Genomic DNA, 16,219 nt, shown 5'->3' on the forward strand with positions numbered 1-16,219 from the left:
ATGTCTTTCAGTAGCTGGGCTGTAAACACCACTTATTCACTGAGAGCGCAAATGTTTCTATTTCCAGCCTGGGATCCCAAACTGGGATCCTGTCCACGGCGTCTGACTTTAACCTGTGCAGGTGGGACTCTCACCTGCACCCCGGCCAGCCTGCCCGCCGTCTCCCCATCTCAGCAGTGCTAACTCTGTCCTTCCACTTGCTCAGTCAGGATCCGTCACAGCTCATCCTCACATCTACATCCACTCTTTCAGCAAACATCAGTGGCTCTGCCTTCAAACAGATTTCCGCCACTTCTTACCACCCCTCAATTCTGATTTAAGCCAACCTAAATTTTCACCTGATTGTTCCAAAGGCGTCTGAATCAGTCTCCATGAGTTGGCCCTCCCCCTCGGTCTAGTCTCCACCGAGGAGCCATCAAAACCCACGAAAATAAAACTCGGATCACAGGATGACTCTGCTAACAAGCCTGCAATGGCTTCCCCTTTACTGAGCCTTTCCCAAGGCCTGTCTGGCCTCTGTGGACGGTTCCTCTCTCCAGCTCCACTCAGGTGCGCTGATCTGGACGCTCCTCCGGGGAAGACTGGGAGGCCAGCTCCTCCGCGTTGTTAGGATCTCTTACAAACTCACTGCCTCCGCTGGCAGGCTTTGCTGACAACCCATCAGAACAAATTCCTCCTACCCTGCTCCCCCGAGTCTCCCTCTCTCTAGAACTCTTATCGGCACACGACAGACTGTATTCTTATCCTGTTTATTGTCTGTCTTCTCCGTGCGCACTAAGCACCTGGGGGCAAGGATGTTCATCCAGTTCTGTGTTCCCCTCAACTTCACTGTATCCACAGCAGCCACAGGGCAGGGGAAGGTCTGGAGTGGGTGCTCAATGTCTGTTGAATAAACGAATGCGTCTGAAATGCCAGCTGTCTATCTTGTCAGATTTCCATAACCGCACGAGTGTTTTCTCAGAATAGACCAACAGCTAAATTCTATACCGTGCGTCTATTTCTGCTCTTGTATTCTTTTTAAAATAAATATTTAAGGCTTTAAATCTTAAAAACTCATTTGTTCCTAATTTCTTTTAATTTATGTATTCATTTTAACTGGAGGATAATTGCTTTACAATGTTGTGTTGGTTTCTGCCATACATCGTCAATCAGTTCATGAAAGTGAAAGTCGCTCAGTCGTGTCTGACTCTTTGTGACCCCATGGACTATATACGGTTCATGGAATTCTGCAGGCCAGAGGACAAGCTGTGAACAGCTCAGCCCTTCAGAGCCACGGGTCTCGCCGTGAGTCCTCAGCCCCGACTCTGCAGCACAAAAGCACCACAGACAACACACCGAGCGATGAGCTGGCCTGTACCACCACGTCACTCATGAGACAGCGGGCCAATCCCAGCGCACGACTGAATGTTATACTACCAAGGATAATACTTATATTCTGCTGGTAAAAACAACCAATCTTATTATCGTGAATAATTTATGCATAGCTACATTTTAAAATCTGAAAAGCAACTAACAGCACTCACATGTGTGCATGCTCAGTCGCTCAGTCGTGTCCAGCTCTGTGTGACCCCATGGACTGTAGCCCACCAGGCTCCTCTGTCCATGGGATTTCCCAGGCAAGAATCCTGGAGTGGGCTGCCATGCCCTTCTCCAGGGGCACTTACATTATGACTAGGTATTATTTACTATACAACCGAACAAGTCTGCTCTCATCACAATTCTACCTGCATCCGAAGCAACGACCAACTATTAATGCCTTCAAAGAAAAATGCTTCTGGCAGAAAACATCAGATCTGAGTACCACTACCCAGCTTTAGTAAGTATCAATATGCGGCCAATCGTGCACCATCTGGACCTCGTCCACTCTCTCCTCCCCTCTGGTTTTGCTGTAAATCCAAGACAAATACATTTTATTTCTTATTCTCTTTTTATCAATGAAAGATTTCTTCAACTTCATTTTTAACTATTCTACTGGATTTTTATTTTGACAATTCTATTTTTAATTTACTTAAGTGTTCCTCTCAGTCTGAGGGGCTTCCCTGGTGGCTCAAACAGGAAAGAATCTGCCTGTAGTGCAGGAAACCTGGGTCTAATCCCTGGGTCAGGAAGATCCCCTGGAATACTAAATGGCACCCACTCCAGTATTCTTGCCTGGAGAATCCCATGGAAAGAAGACCTGGCAGACTACAGTCCACGGGGTCATAAAGCATCAGACACGACTGAGCGACTAATATTTCATGTGTTTCTTGATCTCTGACTTTTTTCTTTTGAAAACAGCATCTTGTCCTTACTTTAGAGATGCAGCATCTTTGCCAGTTTCACAGGGGCATTAAATAATCAAAGAGAAAACTTTTCTACTACCCCAATTTCTCTACTTCCTCTAGGGCTAGTTTCCTGTTCACCTTGACCCTGCTCTTTTTTGCTACGCATTTTTCCTCATATGCTCTCTGTAAACTCGAGAACCCGGAAAGGTCAAAATGCAAAGAGCCTAACCCTGCGGTACTAACACTGAGTCTATCGTCCCATACTTCTGTTCGCTTAACTCTTTAGAAGAGAACCCTCTGGTAGCAAGCCGGCTTCAGGTCAGGGTGTCTGCAGCGGGTGACACGCGTTGGGGGCGCTCTCCTCCAGGAGACCCCGTTGTACCTCGCTGCAGCCTTCTACCATGTGGGGGTGGGGGTGGGGGGCTCCGTGCCATTCTCTGGGGTTTGGCTACAGCAGCCCATCCCTCTTTATTGTTATTTTTAAAACTATTTATCTTTGTTTTTGGTGGCACTGGGTCTCTGTCGTTGCGCTTGGGCATACTAGTTGCAGCAAGTGGGTGCCACGCTCCAGCTGGGGTGCCCGGCCGTCTTATTTGGTGGCTTCTCTTATTGCAGAACATGGGCTGCAGGCGCCCAGGCTCAGTAACTACGGCCCTCAGGCCCTACAGTGCGGACTCAGAAGTTGCGGGGCACAGGCTTAGCTGCCCCGCAGCATTTCCGGGGCCAGGGATTGAAGCCACATGCCCTGGGTTGGCAGGCAGATTCTTACCTATTGGAACCCCAGAGAAGTCCCCATCCCCTCTTATAAGAGTTCCTGGTCACTGCATTGCTCCTCTTAGGCCATTCAGCACTTTTCCCAACTGTCTTTGGCCTTCAGAAGTGGATAACGAGTGTGGTGTGCTATTGCTGGCTGTAACCGAGCTGCTTGTTAAATACTCAGGAGACAGGTGAGCAGACTGTTAAACCATTAGCAACTGGTACTGGTCACTGGGAGTGTGTATACCGTGGAGACTGGTAAACACTACAAAAGTCAGGACTTTTAAAAATCTCCCCCTGTCTCCTGAGTGCTGGTCTCCCTCCTCTTTCTCTTTTTGTAGGCTTATCCCATTTTAATTAATTTATCGTGAATTTAATGGAGTTGTGAGAAGGAAGGAAAACTCTGATCTTTGCTAGGTCTGCACTCTTTTCCCAGGATTTTTCTTCTCTAATTAGGCTGTGTTATAGTCAAACTGAACTGCAAGAGGAACCCACTGTGTGTGGTGGGACCCACAGAGTGCATTTCAGACAGGTGGTCTGGGAACAGCCCTCTTACCTGCAGATCCAACTCGTGGCACCTTTGAGCAATTTCTTCCTTGGCCGACAAAGCTTCATTTAGTTCTTCTGAAGTTTTCTTCAGCTGGGCAGAGACAAAGAGCTACAGTCAGCACTGGAATATGACACGGCAACAGCTAATAACCACACATGTAGAGCACAGAACTCCCTTCTCTTTCTGCAGACAGCAGAAATCAAGAACCCTTTTGCATGAATCAAAACAAGACATTTCTTTTTTTTTTTTTTGATGCGTGATAAATGTTCAATGAACAAATCTGGAAATTTATAAATAAACTTCGCATTGTTTGGAAATAATTTAGACCAAATTTCTGTTGTTAAGTAGCCACTTCTAACTGTGAATATCTTTTAGTCCTAAGCTTTGTCTTTTCTGAACTTTGAATTTTGTTCTCTTGTACATCTTTTCTTATCTGGGCTACCTGGTTCTTGGTAATGTTTTGATTCTGTAATAACTGAGAAATTTTACTTTGGTAAAATCTATACAAGCTAGAACAGGGGTTCAGCTGTTAAAATAAATAGCTAGTGTATTTCAACACAAATGTTCAATCATATTAAACCTCTGTGTTAATTTCATCAGTTTCAGAATGAAAGGTTTTTATTACCCTGATTCTCAGCACAAACCAAACAGTCCCATTATTATGATAAACTCTAAGTTAGCAATGTATGAAAACATTAAAGTTAATTGACTTTTTAGAAGAAAAAAATTGATGAAAATAAAATTATATTGGCTTTTCATTTCATGTGATCAAATCTCTGCATAATAGATACAAAAACAAAAAGTGCATTCAAGGTAACAAGTTTAAACTCAGATGCCACAGAGTAAGGAAAAGACAAATAACAATTTGGGCTAAAATTATAGCATACCCAAAGATTTTCCTGCAAAACATTTAGAAACCATGGGGAAGAAATGAGAGAAGACAACACGAAGGTTTCTATTCATGCTGTGGAACGGAGGTCCCAGAGCAGAATACAGCGACTGACAATGCAACAACCTTTCATTAAAAAGCAGTAATTAAAATTACAAATCAACTTTTCTGTTAAAAACTGTAAGAATATATTGCAGAGTTCCTTAGAAAAATATAATAGCTCCTTAGTGCATTTAAGTATCTCCTGACAGACTGTTCACATCTTCAGAAAGATGAAAGGAAAAAGAAACTTTTGTCATTGAAGAGTAACATGAAATAAAAGGCAAAATATCTTTTGTGTTCTAAATAAATTGTAGGACTAATGCATGCCATGTTCCAGGACTGCATCTATTTTCTTAAACGTGGCATACAGAAAGCTATCACTAACAGAAAAAGAAAAACCATGACTAGAAAACACAAAATATAGTAAATTAAAGAAGCTAATTTATTTAATAAATTATGTTAGTTACAAATTACAAATTTTATTACAAATGTTTACCATCCATTAGTAAAGTGGCTTTAAAAAAAAGTGACCGTAATTCTTGCATTTTAGGTACAAAATAAAGAATTACACCAATATATTTCATGAGCTGAAACATCATTTTCATTAACATCCAAAGTTAACCCTTCAACCTCTGCACAAATAGAAACAATGCAAAACCAGGTACCTGGCGATCAAGGTCAACATAGGCATCATTCCCAGCAGACACAGGGGACTCTTTACTCATCAGCTGAAATCAAGATTTAAATGATTACAACCAGGAGACAGAAATGACATTTGACATAATACACTTACAACAACAAACGTGAACGCCTGGCTGCCAGAGAATTGTAAAAATTACAATGAAAAACACAAGTGTAAAAGGAACATTTTCTTATGCATCGAAGCATTGTTTTGCAGCAGGATTAGCCTTCACCTAAAATCATACGTGTGCAACTTCAGGGCAGGGCCAGTCATGAGAATCAAGTGTTAGCTAGCCTCACCACGAAAAAAAGACAAGACTTTACGTTGAAATGTGGCTAAATATTTTAAAACACTGACTTCTCAGTACCAAAAAAATAGCATTGCTAGGTAACTATTTCTGAAAAATAAATGTGGCTCAGATCAGTGTCAGCCCAAATGAACTGCTGATGCTCAGAGATGACACGCGTGCAAACACAAATCTACCTCTCAGCCTCTCCCACCCTTGTGCTGCTCAGAGAAGATCCAGGCGGTGTGTGAGAGTGTGGGGAGAAAGGGTAAAATTCTGACTGTGACAAATGTTGGGGGCACACAAAACATGTCCCCATTTTCTCCTGTTTCCCATCTTATATTCTGTAAAAAGGACAAAAGAGAGGGACGATTAGAAAGGTGGGGACATCTTACTGAGAGATCTTGTCACTTCAGCCTTTATCCCACTCTTTACAGAGCTGCTCCGCTCAGCTGCACCTTCTTCTCTGTATCAGTGGTTCTCCAAGTGAGGGCCCCACACCAACACTACCAGCATCCTAAGAACTTGCCAGAAATGCACATTCTTGGGTCCCCGGCTCAGATTTACTGAATCAGAGACTCTGGGGTTAGGGCCCAGGACACACACTGAAGTTTGAGAACCACTGCTCTCTAATCCTGTCATGAGAAGAGTCAAAGTCCCTTAGCATAATTAGGAAAAAAAATCTCAGGAAGTATAAAAGAAAACTGGCTTCAATTTTTTTATGCTTTCATGGTAACAATATTAATAAAAAGATGTTCAAAACAGTTTTCTTCCAATTGGGGAAAAAAAACAACCCAACACAGAGAAGATGAAATTCAGAAAAAAAATACAAAAATAAATGCATTATTCTACCATCTGAAATAACCACTTCTGTAATTCTGAACTATGTAAGAAGCCCCCTGTGCCACGGGCCGCACACAGCTCAAGAAAGAAAGACAGCTCAGGGATAAGGGCGGTGCTGGATCTGACTCAGGGCAGCGGCAGAGGGGCTGGGCACGGGAGTGAGGCGTTTTCCTGCAGTCTTCTTCCCGTCCCCACTGTTACAAGTTAGTCCCGCCGGAGCGCAGCAGCACGCCTGGCACCCCACGCCAACACCGCCTTCTCCAGGTCACTCACAGACAGGGGGTCTGCCTGCCCCTCCCTCCCGGGCCCTGCGCTTCCATACTCCCCTCTGGTTTTCACTCGGCCCGTCACCCTTACGGTCACGTCCCGCCTCACTCTGCTCAGACTCTCCGGTGAACGTCACTGTTGTCCCGGCCCGGAGTTTACTCTTTTGTCGTCTTCTCTTTGACAACTGCCTCACTCCGGACGTCGGCTGATACAGTTCAGCATCTGTTTAATCAGTTACCTTCACCTTCCGGCCTAGGCTTCGTGGCCTATTATTTGGTTCTAATATAATCAATTCTCTTACCTGAGTACCTTCTCCCAGGGAAAATCTCAATCCAAAACCAACCCAACCACCTTTCTCTTCTGTCAAAGTTGCCTGTTTCGGAAGTATAGCTGTTTCTCCATCATCAGCCTCTTTACTCCATTAGAGATTATTCCAAACCGTTCCTGCTTCTCAAACCTCGCCAACTCTCCCTACTCTTCATGACCAGACTTTGCCTTCAGGTAAGAAATTCCTCAGTTTCCTGTAGAACGGACAGCATTCATGCCCACCGTTCCTCCTTCAATCTGGTTAAAACTTCAGTGCTGTTCCTCCCACCCCAGGCTGATCCCTCCACTTAACACTCTCGACCCTGTCTCTTCCCAGCTTCTCAGACCCTGGACCACCTACCATTTTCTTGTGTTATCTCAATCTCTCTCCTGCTGTCTCCTGGGGCTTCCTCCTATTAGCATTTAAAGAACTGAAGGACTATTATGTATTTGACTACCATTCACATCTCTCCAAAGAAGATACTATAACACAGCCAGGAAACACATGAAAAGATGCTCAAGGTCACTAGCCTGGAGGGATATACAAATAGGCCAGGATGAGAAAGCACCTCCCATCCACTCGGATGAGGGGCAGTTACAAAGGCCGACGATGGGGGAGAGGAACCAGAATCCCGGGGAACTGCTGGGGGGAGTGGACAGCGATGCCAGCACCTGTGGGAAGCACCCTGGCACTTCCTCAAAGTTATACACAGGGTCACCACATGCACCAGCAGTTCAGTTTCTCGGTATATATTCAAAAAAATTAAAAACAGGTGTTCAAAAGAAAAAAAAAAGACCCCATATACACGTTCACAGCAGCGCTGCTCACAACACCCCAAAGGTGGAGGAACTCGCGTCCACTGACAACGCGTAACACAGTGAGGCCCACCCACACGTGGACGACCACGCAGCCGCGAAAGGAGCCAAATACCGAGACGTGCTACAGAATCACCTTGAAAACGGCCAGGTTTATAGCTATGTGTATTGTACCACAATAAAAAAAATCGCCATCAGCAGCACCTGAATAAAGACAGTACAATCATCTTACAAAAATGCTTCTTCAACCCCATAGGCCTGTCCAGCCCTCAGGCCCTCCTCCAAGGCCTGATCAGTCACCAGGCCTACGGACCAAAGCTCTGCAGCACTCAGTCTGCCTGCACTCGACCCGACACTGTAACCAGGTCAGCTCCCACCCTTCTCAGCGGACAATTACTAAGGTCGCACCTGCTCTCCTTTTTCTGGCTGTGTTTTCCTCCAATCCATCCTTCTCACTGCCTAGAGTTTCTTAGATACAGACTTGACAGTATTTTCTCCTTCAAAGTCTATTCACTGGTTTCCAAAATTCCACCTCGTTCAACATCCTACTGATTTTAGGGCTCTCCTGCCTCACCTCCAGCCCCCGCCACCTCCCACGTCTGCTGAACAAAAGCAAACTCTCCAGAATGTTAACAGTCTCCGGATGGCTGGAGGCTTTCTCTTCTGCATTCTCCTATCTTTCTATAATAAAAGGTACTGTATCTTTAGCCAGGTTTGCAGCTCCTGTGTTCCCATCTGCCCCCGCCCCCCAGGACTGCAGCTCGTCTCCTCCCCCAGGGCTCAGCTGAGATGCCACATCCTCTAGTAAGCCCTCCTCACTGTCCCCATACCGACTGACTTTTCCCCATGATGGTGATTTTCACTCTGAACACTCTGGAGGTGTCTGAGCTCCTTGTCTGGCCAGCTCTTCCTTTAGACTCTCGCTCTGTGTGACAAGAGACCTTTTCCACAGTTGTATCCACCGGCAGGCTGCTATTGTCCCTCTGCATTCTAAACACCCAATGGGCATCTGCTAAGTGAACAAGATGAATATGCACGGAACAGACATATCACCTGAATATCCACCTGTACATACCTTTTCATATGTTGCTTTGTTCACTTGACATTTTAAAGGCCTTCCCTTTGTCGGAAGATACTTTTGGTGACAAATTTTTATCAGCTACATAATAAACCATGGAGTGGAGGTGCTATAATGTCACCTTCTTGACAATGGAAATACACTATTTTCACATTTTTGTTAATATAAAATAGGCTAATAAAGTTGTGCCCAATCATGGCCTGAATTTCTACATAATTCCTTGGGATAAGATTCACAGAATGAAAATCAGTCAGTTACAGATTTCAGTGAAAAAGAAAAACCCAATTAAAGATACCTTTTATTACAGAAAAATTTGAGAATGCAGAATAGAAAACATCCAGCCACGTGGAGACAGTTCACATTGTGGAAAGTTTGTTTTCACACATCTTAATTTTTACTTTTTAACAAAAATGGGATTATACTGCTTGCGTGTTCTGTATCCTACCTTTTTAAACCTAATATGCTATAAACTTGGCCCACGTCATTACTTTTCAAAAAATATGCTTTAACGCTTACATAAAACGCCAACGTATGGTTGAATCATACTTCGTTTGTCCATCCCCCTGTTGCTGGGCACTGAGGTTATTTCCTGTGTTTCAGTCCTAGACAGTAAGGCTGAATAAACGGACCTGAGGTGACACAGCACAGCCTCACGGCGTGGGCTCTGCATTATCCGAGTTCTAACTCTGCCGCTGCTTCTGGTGTGAACCTGAGCTGGTTGCTCACACTGTCGAGGCCTCTTGTCTCCTCTCTTCTACAATGGGGACAGTGCCAGTACATACTTCAAAGAATGAGATGTAACCTTTTTAAAAGGTTTTAAATTGTGGTAAAATATCTGTAACATAAAAGCTGTCATTCTAACGATGGTTATGCGCACTCTTCAGCAGCATTAATCGCAGCTGCAGTGAATGTTGGGTTAGTATTAACAGATGTGACGTGTTTACTGAGTACCAGCAAAGAGCAAGTGTGAATACACGCTTGCTATTACTATTATCGCTGTCTACCTTTGTACTTCGGACTTCCTCAGGATAAACTCCTAACAGTGGAATTACAGGATCAACCACAGGAAGGCAGGACAGTTAGCGGCCCCCTTATTATTTCTTCCTGTTTTTGCTTAGTAACAGGACCCTCACGTTCTCGCTGGGTCTGTGACCACCTGGAATAAAGAACACATTCTCCAGCTTCCTCGAGTGCCAATGCAAGAAACAGCTGGATAACAAGGGTGAGAATTCCTAGACGTTTTCTAAAAGGAAGTGGAGAACCTTCCTTCGGGCCCACCTGCTGGCCAGGATGTGACGTGAGGACTGGTGCACACGCTGCCAGGGCAGACCACAGGGCTGGAATCACGTGTTAGAGATGGCAGACAATGAGCGGCACGTAGCTGGGCTCCTGATGCCAACAAGCCAACCCGAGACCACTGAAGGGCAATTCAGGCTCACATCTCACTGACCGTCGCTGTGTTATCTGAACACTCACAACCCTGAGTCTTACCCTCCTACCCCGGATCAGTGCTAGACTGCCAAACCGATCCTCTGTTAAAAGCTTTGCTTTGTAGTAAGGTCCTGTGTAATAAAGAACACTCTGGCTGACCTCTGTCCCCATGTATTAGAGGGAGGGTTGGGGCTTTGAGCCACTGGGTATCAGCCTGACTTCTGGGGAGGAAGGTGGTTGGAAATTTCGTTCAACCTTGTGGCCAACGATCCAATCATTCATACTTACAAAACGAAGCCCCATCAGAACTCTGGACACGAAAGCACAGGTGAACTTCCCTGGGTGGCAGCAGCACTCCGCGTACCGTCACACATTAATGTGCCAGAGGTAACACCCCTTGATTCCACAGGGAGGGGACAACGGAGACCGAGTTAAGGACCCCCCAGACCTCCACTGTAGGGAGCCATCATCACTGAGCTCTACAAGTTATTCCAGCAAATGACCTCATCTGAGGGTGAGCGGGGACCTCTGCATCCAGTCAGTCGGTCGGATCGAACAGAAGATACTTAATTTGCATTCAGCATTTTTCATGTTTGTCTGCTGTATTTTTTCCTGTTACTTACTTACATTCTGCAGTTCCTTTAAAGGTTTCTCCCACTGCTTTTATGATTAAAAAAATTCTCCCCTCCTAAGATTCACCAGTTATTAATCTATCTTTCATTTTCAATACTACAGTTCTATGTTTAACATCTGATGGAGTTAAAAACATACTGCCCCAAAATATGCACCCTGACCTGTTGACTATTTCAAGCTGAAGGAATTGAGAAAGAATGGGGACAGGAAAGATTTCCTGACCTTCCTCGGAAGCAGGTCTTAAGCCCCTCTCGGGAGAGGTACACTCCCAACGTCAGAGGGGAGACGTATCCACACCTCCAAGGTCACAGGGATGCAAGAGGAACCGGACACCAGGACCCATTGCTGCCCTTTTTCCTCCCTGTCACATTTTCCCACAAGACTCTCCACTCTTCATCAAACCCACGCAGGCTGAAACACTTCTTCAGCCTTCATTTCTTCACAAAGCTTCTTGTGTTGTGTAAGACTTACATTAAATACGGTTGTATGCTTTGCTGTTGTTAATGTTTTTGTTGTTTTTTAGAGGCCCCAGCAGACAACTTGGAAGGGTAGAGGAAAAAAGTATTTTTCCTCTTCTACAGTTGCTAATAAATACTCATCTAGAAATTTGAGTCTGGCAGGAGTTGAAGACCGATTTTCTTCCAAACAAGAGACCCATACTTAGGTGTGAGGCAGTCTGCAGGTTAAGACAGATACTACTTAAAATGGTTTTAAGAATCAGTCAGTCTACTATTCCTAATTCATCAGTGTATTTTAAAAAACTAAGTATAGTTGCCGAATATCTACACCTGCAAGAGGAAATGTTTACCATTTAAACTAAAAATGAGATAAGCCAGAACATAAGTATAAAAAAAAAGATTCTCAGAAACTAAGTAGGAGAATGTCTCTAAAATTTCTAACTCAGACACTCAAACTCAGGCTTGCTCCTTTAATTCCTCACCAACTGTAAGCACGAAGGTCCACGTACCTCCTGGATGGCTGTCATGACGACATGCTGGACAGACTCCTCCATCACCATGATGGCTTGGATGTACTCTGAAAGCAAGAACAACCTGGAGTGTCAGTGTTCGAGTGACAGACAAGCGAGGGAGTTAAGGCTAAGACTTCATCAGTTCTGCTAAGAAGCTTCCCGTGTTTCGATTCTTCCTTGGAATTTCTCGTATGTGGTTAAATACATGTGTTGGAGGTAAAGTGAAAGCTGACAATCAGCACGTTTCTTTCCTGAAATTGACTCTCCCCTTCCCCATAAAGTTGAGGCTGCCGCTCAAAGTCCCAGGAATGGAGGATTTCAGCATTGTAAAGCAATGAAACAGTAAAGCCTAAGGCCAAGAAGGAAAGGACTCTGCATTGTTCCTAAAATTTAAACATCTTTCACATTGTTCTGTGTTACATGTTATAAAACTTTGATGTCTAGGTTTTATTCTTATGTGACATCAAAGTATTGAATTGTATAATTTCTTGTTGTTGTTCAGTTGCTAAGTTGTGTCCAGCTCTTTGCGACCCTATGGACTGCAGCATGCAAGGCTTCCCTGTCCCTTCACTATTCCCTGGAATTTGCTCAGAAGCGTGTCCATTGAGTCAGTGATGCTATCCAACCATCTCATAATGGTAATTTTTACCTTAATATTTTCTACAATTAAAAAAAAATTAGGGAATCTGAGAGCTGCTTAGAACAAAGAATTAAGATGGTTTTAAGATAGAGACTGATACCATAGTTTAAAAATACTGTGTAACCCTGAGCTTTAAAGTCATGACCCACATCTTTAAAAAGTGAAAGCACCAATGTCATCAATCTTGTCCTCACCACTGCCAAAAAAGAGAAGAATCCCTAAGTTGTTAGTAGTACACAGTTGGAAAAAAAAATAGTTTCTTGCCTTGTAAAAAAGGCCTGGAAGTCGTTTTATTTTCAGATCCAATAATAGATGAAAAAGTGAGGATGAAGTATAAAAAACCAGGTGGATTTCAACAAATATGGTAAATATATTTTAATAAGAAATGTTTCAGAAATTAAAGTCATTAGGAAATTTTAGCCTTAATCTGCTCCTCTCCACTTTATATCCATAAAAACACCAAAAAAACTGTCTCAGCATTCTAATATGAGATAAAGGGAGTCCGACTGTGCAATTGTTATAGTGATCTTTTGGCAAGAGACTCCTGGATCTTTAATGCCAAACTATAATCCTTTGCTTGACAGGTAACTTGTTTAAAAAAATAATGCGACCGCATTATTAAATCGTGACATTCTAGTTGTTAATGTCGAAGCTTCTAATTAAACAAAACATGTTTTTAAGGAAGTACTGCCCCAAGGATACTTGTCTCCAGCAAATGTGTGGCGATGCACTCAGACATACACAACACGTTACATGCATAAACCACAGGCGCTGTCAGAGGCAGGAACCTGGACGTCATAACCGAGTCACTCTCTGGTTAAGAAAGAAATTCCTTTAGTCTGAGCTCAAGGTTTTGTTCGATTGGTTTGTTGCGAGGCACATTCTACGAGTGTTGGGAACAAGGCACGGAATTTCCTGGCTACGGGGCCGCTGGCATGGCTGGGAGCAGAACGAAAGGCTGAGACTGTGGTGCGGGGGCAGGGGCCTGGTCAGGGGCGGGGGGAACGGGCGACAGCCCCGGGGACCTGCGGAGGGGGCGGGCGGGGGGGTTAGTCAGGTGTGAGAGGGGAAGCGTTAGTTAAGAAGCGGTGTTGCCACGTCAAGGCCCTTCCCCGCGAACACCGTAAAATGCTGGATGACATAAAATGACGTGAGAACCAGGTTAGTGCACGCTTTTTGAAAAGTGGAAAAAAATAATTTAAATCTTAAAAGTTAAAAATCCAAGCACGTATGATTGCTGGGCGCAGACTCAGGAGCAGTGGAGGATGAGGTGGGCTGTATCAGAGAGCTTATCCTGAAAAGCGAGCGTCTAGGTCCAGAACTTACAGTACAGTTTAGCACAAAGAGCACCAAGCTCTCATGTGGAAGAGACACAGGGTTTTGTCCTCACTGGCCTCTCACGAGCAAGAGATCTGGGGCGAATAATACTTATATGAGTCTCAGTTTCCCAGTCTACAAAAAGTGTTCTTCGCTGGGTTACCAGGCAGAAGGGAGACATTCAGTTAAGTATTATTATTAGTGTGTTTTTACTACTAATCTTTGCTTTTTCAAATCTACCACTGTGTATCTGCCCTAGTTTGAGAAGTCAGGTAGCCGAGATAAATGGATGCTGAGCCAACGCTCTGAGCAGTTGCTCTTCACTCTAGAAACTGAAAAACATCCTCTGAACAGAAAGCACGTGTTTCTGCCACGCTTTATGGATTACAGAGCACACACACACACGGGATCACTGACTCCTCACGACAATTGGGTTTCACGCCCTCACTCGGGCCATGAGGAAGCAGGCCAAGCACCGAATCCCGGGACGGGAGGTAGACGGCAGAGCCCCTGGCCAGCCTCACACCTTGCATCCCACGTGCCAGCAACCCAGAGATTCACGGCATTTGACGCAAGCTCTAAGCTGCGCTCCTGAGGACAGAGAACACCCTCCGGACAGTGGGGTGTTAAAATCCTGTTCAGAGTGTTCACTGCTCACATAATTTTCAGGGAAAAACTCAATCTAGGTGTTACACAGAACATGCGGTCTGTGTGAGAAGCTCAATGAATATCATGATTGCTTTCCCATAGGACTACAGATATAGGTAACATTCTCATCTTTTCCTATTTGGACCCTGAAACCAGCCACTCTTAATGGCTACACACTTTCAAGAGCTGAGAACTCTCCTAACAGAATAAACATGTAAGAAATTCTTATCTGAATTTAACGAACTATGCTAAATAATTTTTATCTGCCTTTTAAAATCAAAGCACTTACTTAGAAATGCCCGTCCCACTCAACTTAAAGTTCTACGACGGCAGGTACTAGGTCGACTGACACTGTCCCAAACCCGAGCGTGATACATATATTCAGTTAAGTGTCTATGAAATAAATCCTTCAATCTAAAACATCTAATTTTAGGTAAATTACATATCTTGCCATCTAAAATATCAAATTTTAAGTTCCCATAGCTGAACTGATCATAGGTATTAATTACTATTAATCAGTAATTAACTTGGCTGGACCTTGTCCAATTAACAGTAAATTTCATCAGACTTAGTGTCGTTAAAAATAATCTACTCAAAGAATTAGGTAGCCTTGCAGAAAGGGGAAGGACATCATCGCAATCAAATTTGTTCTAACCTGTTAAACTCTTTTTAAGCTTGAAAACAGATTACTGGTAAAAATCATAGAAAAGGGCATTCTTCATGAGTGGCCTTAAGATGTTCTTGTTTGAACATGCGATCTGTATACACGTAATGATATGAACTACTTTCCTCGGTTATTTTACATGCACGCGCTAACTTCAAATATGTTACCTTGCTTCTGTTCGCAGTTCACAGCACAGCCTAAAATAAGCTGAAGCATCCTTCCCAGCTCTGCAGCGTCGGAGTGCTCAGCGATCAGGTTCACGTCAGGAAGGGTAAAGTCATTGATCTGCTGCCCTAGAATCTGGCCAGAGAGAAACACTTGAGAGCTGCAGTGACATCTACATGGCCAACTAAAATCTGATGAGAGAGGAGTCGTCCGCATCGGAAACTCCCTGCTCAGAGCAGAGCTGTCTAGTCGACCTCACTCACGATTCCTAGTTCTTTCTACCTCCCCCATGTAAGTTATAACCCTCCTGAGTTACGGCAACTTAGTCTCTAATCTTGTATGTGATGTGGACACTACTGAGCCCCCCATCTCCCCCGAGGACTGGCTGTGCACTCTCTAGAGAAGTAGAGCCCAAGAGGCTCTAAAACCCGGGGGCAGCGGAAAGAGCAAAAACTGAAGGTAGTTTCACGCCCGCAGAAGCAGGATTCCCCTGGTCACTTTCACTCTGTGTGACTCCAAAATGCTAATAGCAAGATGCCCATATCAGGAAAGAGAAGGGAGACTGGCCCTAAACGAAGTATCTGAGGACAACTGGGTAGGTTTCTGTCTGATGATGGTACAGTGAAGAAGACCCTAAAAGCACGAAAGCAAGACCAATGTGGCTGCAGTATGTGAGGTGAGCACAGAGCTGTCAAAGAGGAGGAGAGGGGGTCGCATGGCATCCGGCGGCTCCTGGTGAGAAGTGAGGATTTCATTTTCAACACAACAGGGGGACCAAGGAGGATGATGTGGGGGATGAGAGTGACGGAACTGAATTTCCATTAAAAAAAAAAAGTAGCCTGGCTTGAGAGTGGAGAACAGATGGCAGAGGGGCAAGAGTAAGGCCAGGGCCACCGGCTGGGCTACACCAGCGACCCGAGCAAAAGCTGATGACTGCCTGGTGTAGGGCGCTGGCAGCAGAGACGGAGAAAA

The 16,219-nt window shown here is 44.4% G+C and overlaps 1 protein-coding gene across 1 annotated transcript in view; it reads right to left on the reverse strand.

The window, feature by feature from the left end:
- The window catches only part of HOOK3 (hook microtubule tethering protein 3), an 88,423-nt gene that overhangs the window by 45,804 nt on the left and 26,400 nt on the right, over window positions 1-16,219 (reverse strand). The window contains exons 5-8 of the mRNA XM_070364369.1: window positions 15,250-15,382; window positions 11,811-11,878; window positions 5,167-5,229; window positions 3,577-3,660 (exon numbers count right to left, since the gene is read on the reverse strand). Of these exons, the coding sequence (XP_070220470.1) occupies window positions 3,577-3,660; window positions 5,167-5,229; window positions 11,811-11,878; window positions 15,250-15,382 (348 nt within the window). The remainder of the gene's footprint in view (window positions 1-3,576; window positions 3,661-5,166; window positions 5,230-11,810; window positions 11,879-15,249; window positions 15,383-16,219) is intronic.

This window comes from Bos mutus, chromosome 27 (genome assembly GCF_027580195.1).
Source record: "Bos mutus isolate GX-2022 chromosome 27, NWIPB_WYAK_1.1, whole genome shotgun sequence".
NCBI classification, from domain to species: Eukaryota; Metazoa; Chordata; class Mammalia; order Artiodactyla; family Bovidae; genus Bos; species Bos mutus.